General features: G+C 39.1%; 1 protein-coding gene across 1 annotated transcript in view; it reads left to right on the top strand.

Annotated features, from left to right (window-relative positions):
* Positions 1–7,617: 7,617 nt before the first annotated feature.
* LOC107660994 (prostate stem cell antigen-like) overlaps positions 7,618–8,807 on the top strand; it is a 2,962-nt gene continuing 1,772 nt past the window's right edge. The window contains exon 1 of the mRNA XM_016450432.1: positions 7,618–7,764. Within this exon, the coding sequence (XP_016305918.1) occupies positions 7,710–7,764 (55 nt within the window). The 5' untranslated portion in view covers positions 7,618–7,709. The remainder of the gene's footprint in view (positions 7,765–8,807) is intronic.

Consider the following 8,807-nt stretch of genomic DNA (forward strand, 5'->3'; position numbering starts at 1 on the left):
AAAAAAAAAGGGGTCCTAATAGCTGTAGGAAACAAAAAGGGAAAGTAAATAAACAAATTTATTTAATTAAATCTCAAATTTAATAAAAATCAATTTAGCTGAATTGGTACATTTGTGTTAAACAAATGTAAATAAATGCAATAAAATCAGAGAGGTAGAATAAAGTCAAAACAAAAATAAACAATAACACAAGTAAAAACCAAAGTATGTGGGGAGGGACCGGCCGAACTGAATCCAAAGAGGAGGTGATGGCATCAACAGGAAGTGAAACCAGGAGTGACGGGGATAGAGAGAGAGAGAGAGCAAGAGCAAGAGAGAGAGAGCAAGAGAGAGAGAGAGAGAGAGACAGAGAGAGAGGAGTGGTTTGAAAGTTACACTTTACACACCTATCTAAGTGTTAGTTGGATGCTAACAGCTAGCAGTTGAGGTAAAGGGCTTAGCTTAAATGCCTGTGCGGCTGCTAAAGAGTTAGCGTTGGCTACACGCAGTTCTTTGTTTACACAGAGGTCTGTGAAGTGGGTGCTGTTGTCAGATTAACCGGAAGAGTCTGCTCACACTTCCGGGGTCACGTGTTGCTAGGAGACCAATGCAAGCTCACACCAGGTGCAAGGGGAGCAGAACTTGCACTGCTGTGAACATGCATGGGAAACTCATGCGGGGCATAACAGTCAGTTATGACATGTCCCATACAACTTCATTCACAAATCAAAACAGCACATTCACTTCACAGGCAATGGTGAATTCATAGTTAGCTACGCTAGAATAACACTATTAATTTGACGTAAATGTTTCACATGAGCGGATCAATATGAATACAATAATACGTAACACATAATTAAATCAGTGAAATGAGGAGCATCGCTCAGATCACCTACACAGTGCTGAAAATGCACTTCCATGCACTTCCATTATTGCCAACAAAGTTTTCTAGTCTTTTCAAAAGAATGTTGTGGTCAATAGTGTCGAACGCAGCGCTAAGATCCAGTTGCACTTATAGAGAGATACAACCATGATCAGATGATAAGAGCAGGTCATTTGTAACTCTAATGAGAACAGTCTCAGTACTATGATACGGTCTAAATCCTGACTGGAAATCCTCACAGATACCATTTTTCTCTAAGAAGGAATATAATTGTGATTATATTAGATTAGAACGGCGATTAACTTACCTGTACAATAAGCGGTTTAAAACATGCATTCTCCCATTCAATTTCGAGCGTCCAGTAATATAATATCACGTCTTGTGGAGCACTTTCAGAGTATGCATTTATTTGTCATTTTGACTGTTTGGAAATGGAGCGTAAATGTGGAAGTCCTTCAAAGATTTCTTATCCTGTTGCGCCCTCTATAGGTCCAGCGACTAGTCGACGTCAAGCTTAAAGCGTCATGGCAGAGCATTGAAGTCGACTAGTCGATTAGTCGGTGCAACCCCTACACCATTCTAACATTAATTCAAACCAGCAATACATAGTTAGGTTGTTTACATACAATTACACACACATACATACTGTAAATGTCAGCATGCATTCAAACTGATTATTTGGGGGCATTTGAGAAATAATAATACCCTTATTAAATAAACCTTTCAGTTGTTGATAGCAGGTTGCTGTGTATTTTTATGATTTTATTTCTCCTGATATCTAAGTTTCACTTATAATACATGGTCTTCTAATAACACCAGAGGGTTTGCCTGTCAAAACATCAATGCATGAATGAAGTTTATGAAATCCTTTAGTTTAAATGTTGGGGGTTTTGTCCATTGTATTTTACATGTGTGCCTTTTCATTTACACAGGACATTCTTCATTTTCAAAGCCATTTTTGTAAAATGTATAAAGATGTCAAAAGTTTTGTTCTAGTTCTAGTTCTTTTATTTATAAAGCACATTTAAAACAGTCACAAGACTGACCAAAGTGCTGTACAACATAATGATCATATGTAAAAGGCAAGAATTTAGCAAGAAATGTTTTTTTGGAGGTCTGCTGTCAGCACCATCCACAGAACGCAGCACTCTCATGCCAGAGGTGAAGGCGCTGTGCCCTGCTCTGACAAATTACCTGTTTTAGTTGCCATCATAATGTGTGTAGGAATTGCAAATATAAGAGCAATAAAATTGTAGTTAATAAAAGTCGTCACCTTTATTTATATAGCGCTTTATACAATACAGATTGTGTCAAAGCAGCTTTACAGTGTCAAACAGGAAAATAGTTTGTCAATAATGCAAGAGGACAATAACAAACAGTAAATTTTTCAGTTAAAGTCAGTTTATTATTGATTCAGTGATGTCATCGTCCAGCTCAGTTCAGTTAAAATAGTATCTGTGCAAGTGTTTCCGGTTAATTAATGCAGCCTAAAAATCCTATAAAATATAGAATATAGAATATAGAAATGCGATATAATAATGTGTGTTATGTGTATGCCAGGTTAAAGAGATGGGTCTTTAATCTAGATTTAAACTGACAGAGTGTGTCTGTGTCAGACTCTGGTCCATGTTTTGTGTGTGTTTTGCTCCTCATGTGCCTTTCTGTGTTTCCTTATTTGGTCATTTTCCTGTCCTTGTTTAGTTTAATTATGATTCCGTTCAGCTGTGTTCTATTAATTACCCTTGTATTTAAGTTCCTGCCTGTTCAGTTTCCCTTTTGTCTGGTCTACTCGTTACGTGGATGTGTTTCCTGCGTTTATGTACCCTGTGTTCCATGGATTAAAGACTGTTTCGTATATTCCTCGTCTCCTCGCTCCTTAGTTCCGGTTATCCTTGTGTGTGTGTCATGACAGAAGACCAGACCAAGACAGTAAGCGGTGCCCCTTCTCCCGTGTTTTTATTTCCATTTTTTGTCATCTTTTGTTTTCCCTTTTCTTCTCCTGTCAAGCGCGCTGGCAGCGCCGTTGTCATGCCCGCCGGCCACGACTCACTCCAGCCCGCCGGCCGCGCAGAAGTCAAGTTCACCGGGGGCTCCTGCTCCCGAGTATAGCCCACGGAGGGCTGCTGTTCCCAAGTATAGCCCATGGAGGGCTCCTGATTCCCCGTCGAGCCCAGGGAGGGCTCCTGTTCCCGAGTATAGCCCACGGAGGACTCCTGTTCCCGAGTATAGCCCACGGAGGGCTCCTGTTCCCCAGTTAATTCTAGGGAGGGCTCCAGATCCCCAGTTAATCCCAGGGAGGGCTCCAGATCCTCAGTTAAGCCTAGGGAGGGCTCCAGATCCTCAGTTAAGCCCAGGGAGGGCTTCGGATCCCCAGTTAAGCCCAGGGAGGGCTCCAGTCCGCTGTCATGGCCCACGGAGGGCCTCGGAACCCGTAAGCGTCCCCAAGTATTTCTTTTGGGGGGGGGGGGGACGGCCTCGGAGGCTACTTTGCCATAGCCTCCTGAACGACCTGCTCCGCCATGGCGCCCCGAAGTGCCAGATCCGCCATGGCACCCAGAGCTGCCGGATCCACCATGGATCCCGGAACGGGCGCCACCCTGGAGGCTTTCCGTCCGGTAACCCTGCTCATAGAGGCCTCCAGAGCGCGGGACTTATGTCAGACTCTGGTCCGTGTTTTGTGTGTGTTTTGCTCCTCGTGCCTTTCTGTGTTTCCTTATTTGGTCATTTTCCTGTCCTTTAGTTTAATTATGACTCCATTCAGCTGTGTTCTGTTAATTACCCTTGTATTTAAGTTCCTGCGTGTTCAGTTTCCCTTTTGTCTGGTCTACTCGTTACGTGGATGTTTCCTGCTGTCTCCTGTGTTTATGTACCCTGTGTTCCATGGATTAAAAACTGTTTCATATATTCCTCATCTCCTCGCTCCTTAGTTCCGGTTATCCTCGTGTGTGTCGCGACAGTCTGCCTCCCGAACAGTGTTAGGTAGATTGTTCCAGAGTTTGGACACTAAATAGGAAAAGGATCTGCCGCCCGCAGTTGATTTTGATATTCTAGGTATTATCAAATGGCCAGAGTTTTGAGAGCACAGTGGATGTGGAGGACTGTAATGTGATATGACGCAGTGGTGGAAAGAGTACTGAAAAAATATACTCAAGTAAAAGTACCATTACCTTCCAAAAAATGTAGTGTGAGTAGAGTAAAAGTACTTGTCCAAAAAACTACTTGAGTAAGAGTAAAAGAGTAGCCTATTTAAAAGTACTCATGAGTATTGAATAGTGAGTACTGAGCTGTGGATTCTTCCCCCTCATAATAAATGCTGTACACCACAATTTATACATTTTAAAAACGTTGTACATTCTGTAATTCACATTATCTTATTTGTCATAAAGAATGAAGAGTATCTATCATCCAGCAGTTTTAATTTTGACTGCCAACTCTTTAAAATACATCAAAACAGCACGGAAACAGTATTCAGTTGAAGAAAAGATGAAAGTTATTCTCAATACAATCATCCACATTTAAATCATAAAGTTTGAAAAAAAAAAATTTTCTGAAAGTAATATTCAGATGCAACGGGGGAAAAAACGGAATAAAAAAAAAACGTTTATTAATGAGCTGCAGTTTTATTACATCACACGCTGGCACAGATGCAGTATATTAGCATCACGGGTCATCAATAAGGTGCAGATTTGGTCCTCACTTTGTGTTTCCAACACACTTTTTCACAGCGCGCATCACGCGCTCAAACTCATCAAAAGTCAACAAGTTCAACAAGGAACAACGACTTATACAAGTGACTGCTGCAGAACGCACGCAAGAGAGAGACGGGGCAGCGCAGATCGCGCGTCTCATAAGTGAGCGGGAATTTACCGAACGTGGCACTTGCGGGAGTTAACACTGTATGCAATACCCGCAACCTCACACCAAATTTCAGGCCGTGTAGATAGGCAAGCATATATACAAATCATTTAGTAAGCAGAAATCCGAAACTTACCTTAACATATTAAGTTAGAGGAAGATGCGACTGAATTTATGAATTGAGCCATGATAAACAGTTGGCGGTTAAAGTTTTCTATGCACAATTTGATTTGACGAAAGTCACGAGACCTATTACTCTCTATCCAGTCACGTTGATGGATAAAAATAAAATTAAAATAAGCATGTAACGACCACAAACGGAGGAAAATAGCAGAGTAAAAGTACCGATACATCACTTAAAATGTACTCAAGCAAAAGTAAAAGTACAATGTTACAATGTAAACTACTCAAAAAAGTACAATTACTGATAAAAACTACTTAATTACTGTAACGTGAGTATTTGTAATTCGTTACTTCACACCCCTGGATATGAGCTTGCTCGAGTACAGAGGAGCTAAACCATTTAGGGCTTTAAGTAATTAGCAAGATTTTAAAATGTGTTTAGGGTTCAATAGGGAGCCAGTGCAGAATTGACAGAACCGTTTAAGTGTTTAACTCCTGTGGTTGATATCTGTGTCGTTCTTGAGAAGTGACCAGACAAGTCCTGCAAGCACTGCGTCCTGTTTGATTATTCAGGAATTCACATGATCACTTTCTTTATAAGACGTAACACTTATGCAAAGCAGCATGAGTCAGCAATTAAGTATTTATTACATCAGTATTGTCAACTACCATCATGACACACGTGCTGCACAATTTAGCCCACAACCTCCATTTTGACAAAACACTTATACAGTGGCTCAGATCCACTTAAAGAGATAGTTCACCCAAAAATGAAAATGTTATGTTTATCTGCTTACCCCCAGGGCATCCAAGATGTAGGTCACTTTGTTTCTTCAGTAGAACACAAATTATGATTTTTAACTCCAGCCGTTGCAATCTATCAGTCGTATAATGCATGGCAATGGTAACAAAATCTATGAGAGTAAAAAAAACATGCACAGACAAATCAAAATTAAACCCTGCGGCTCGTGACGACACATAGATGTCCTAAGACACAAAACAATCGGTTTGTGCCAGAAACCGAACAGTATTTATATAATTTTTTACCTCTAATACACCACTATGTCCAACTGTCTTTGGGCACGTGCACGGCATCCGGTGCGTGAGGTGTGTACGCACTCTGTTTGACACAATCTGTATTGTTAAAAGCGCTATATAAATAAAGGTGACTAGACGGCCACCGGTACAAGACCACAGGAACCAGACCAGTACTCTGCACAATCTGACTTTGCTGCAGCCTGGAACTGAACTGCTGGTTTCGGCTGGCCAGAGGAGAACTGGCCCCCCGACTGAGCCTGGTTTCTCCCAAGGTTTTTTCTCCATTCTGTCACTGATGGAGTTTTGGTTCCTTGCCGCTGTCGCCTCTGGCTTGCTTAGTTGGGGACACTTCATATCCAGCGATATCGTTGACTTGATTGCACAGATACTATTTAAACTGAACTGTGCTGGATAATGACATTACTGAATTCAATGATGAACTGCCTTTAACTGAAAATTGAGTGTTTACTATTGTCCTTTTGCATTACTGACACACTATTTTCCTATTTAATGCGGTAAAGTTGCTTTGACAGAATCTGTATTGTTAAAAGCGCTATATAAATAAAGGTGACCTGACTTGACTTGACTTGAATGACAACATTTTTTGTTTGCTTACAACTCCCTTGATATGAGCTGAAGATGGATTGAATAATGTGACGTATACATTCAAAAAAGTGATCACATGATTACTTTTGTTAATAGTTACATAGAAACTGGGAGTGGCTCATTTACTTTCTTGCTCAACTTACCCCATTCTCCCCAATAAGAAAAATCTAAACAATAATCCCTATGACAGAAAATGCATTTAAACTGTTCAGTGCATAGTAGCACAAGCTATGGAGGCCAGTTTAGCTTTACATAGTTTGTGTTAGGAAAATTAGTTTAGGTTCTACTAAAAAGATCCTGAACTGGAGTAAAACTGAGCTTCTGTTGTCCATTATATGTGAGATTGGGGACAAGCATTAAACTAATGAACAACCCCACTGTCAAAACCTGAGACAGAGGGTCTGACATTTTGTTTTTATGTGTGTACATGTTCTTTGTACAAATATCAGTCCTAATTGGTTCCAATGAATGGGGAAAAAAAAGACTCCCCATCTCACCTCAGTGTATCTGAAGACAGCATACAAGAGTACATTAACCTTTTTAACTGAAATATACAGGTGTCAGTATTTGCTGAGAAAGGCTACAAATGAGCATAATTTAAAACATGAAGGTGGTACTTCATGCTTTTTTTGTGGTGGGAAAATTAAATTAAAATATGTATTTTTACATAAATTTTTACATTACCTATCATTTCCCACTTGTGGGTACATTATGTTCAGATGATTATATGATTATATTGAGACAAATCAAAAGATGTTGATCTAGCAACACACTGTACAAAATCACAGTCAATGCGTATACCTGTTTTTTTATTTATTCTTTCAGGGTGTGGGTTAGGGTTAGGTTACAACATTTATAACTATAAAAAAAAATTGACGCCTACAAAAAAATCCCAATTTAGATAGCTACGTAAACATGTGTGTATGTGCATGCGTGTGTGTGTGTGTGTGTGTGTGTGTGCACGCATGTTTGTGTGTGTCAATAATCAGGTATCTCTTAACTCCCCAAACCAGATTGCTCTGTTCATTCTTCACATTCAAATGCTTTTTTTCCACCTGCACATATTCATTGTCTCCCCTCTGTCAAAAACCCCACCCTCTCTATCACGGCCATATATCTGGACATATTCAAACCAGCCATCTAGTGTGCTGCAGTCCAAAGACCCGTTCATTTTAGAAGAGCTTCTCTGCTGTCAGAATTCAGTTCTGCTGAACACCTTGTCAACATGATGATCAGAATTGTGCTTGGAGTCATTGCAGCGATTGGATTCCTCACTCTCAGTAAGTCTACAATAGGTCGTTATCATCCCCTCCCCTAAGTTAATGTAATATTTCAGATTTTTAAATATTTTTAAAGAAGGCTTTTCTGCTCTCCAAGGTGGCATTTACTTGAATAAAATAAAATAAAAAAGTAATGCTCAAAACTATTATTACAATTAAAAATAACTTTTCTATTTGAAAATATTTTAAAATGTAATTTATTCCTGTGATGGTAAAGCTGAATCTTCAGCTAAATAATGTCACAATAGTACAAAATACTCTGCTAACAATTCCACAGTACCAGTATACATGGCTGACATTTGTTTGAGGAGATTGTTGTGATGATGTAAATAATTTTTTAGAATGTTTTAAGTGTTTGTTTTTTAAGAGCAAAAAAAAGGATATGTTACATCAAATGAAAGAAACATTGTTAATGTTATTAAGAAAGAGTTTTACTGTAATGTCTTTGATTTAAAAATACCATTCTTTAAACAGGGCTTTTTGGTAACACTTTAGATTTGGTAACACTATTCACTATTAGGTAGTTGTTTATTAGCATGCATATTACCAGCATATTGTCTGTTTATCAGTACTTATAAAGCACATATTAATGCCTTATTCTGCATGATCATTTTCTAGATCCCTTAACCCTACCCGATACCTAAACATAACTACTACAACAACTACCTAACTACCTTACTTACCTTAACCAGTAAATAAGAGTTTATTGAGGGAAAACTCAAAGTCTAAAGTTTCTAAATTGTGTTGATTGAAATTAGAGTAAAAGTAATGAAGTTATTGTTGAAGCATTAGAAAAATGATTGTGATAAAGGGAGGGAAAATGTTAGGTTATTGACATTGGACCAGCTTGACACATTCGATTACTAGACTCACAACAGTCCGGGTTTTTTTTTCCAAATTTTAGTAAACACAGTATCAACTCGTTGACATTATGATAATGCTGTGCTGTTCTGTTTTTAATTTTTTTAGTGGAATATAATGTATTATCATTCAAAAATGTGGACATCTTGTGTGTGTGTGTGTGTGTGTGTGTGTGTGTGTGT

Source organism: Sinocyclocheilus anshuiensis, unplaced genomic scaffold, assembly GCF_001515605.1.
Source record: "Sinocyclocheilus anshuiensis isolate Anshui unplaced genomic scaffold, SAMN03320099.WGS_v1.1 scaffold3416, whole genome shotgun sequence".
Classification (NCBI taxonomy): Eukaryota; Metazoa; Chordata; class Actinopteri; order Cypriniformes; family Cyprinidae; genus Sinocyclocheilus; species Sinocyclocheilus anshuiensis.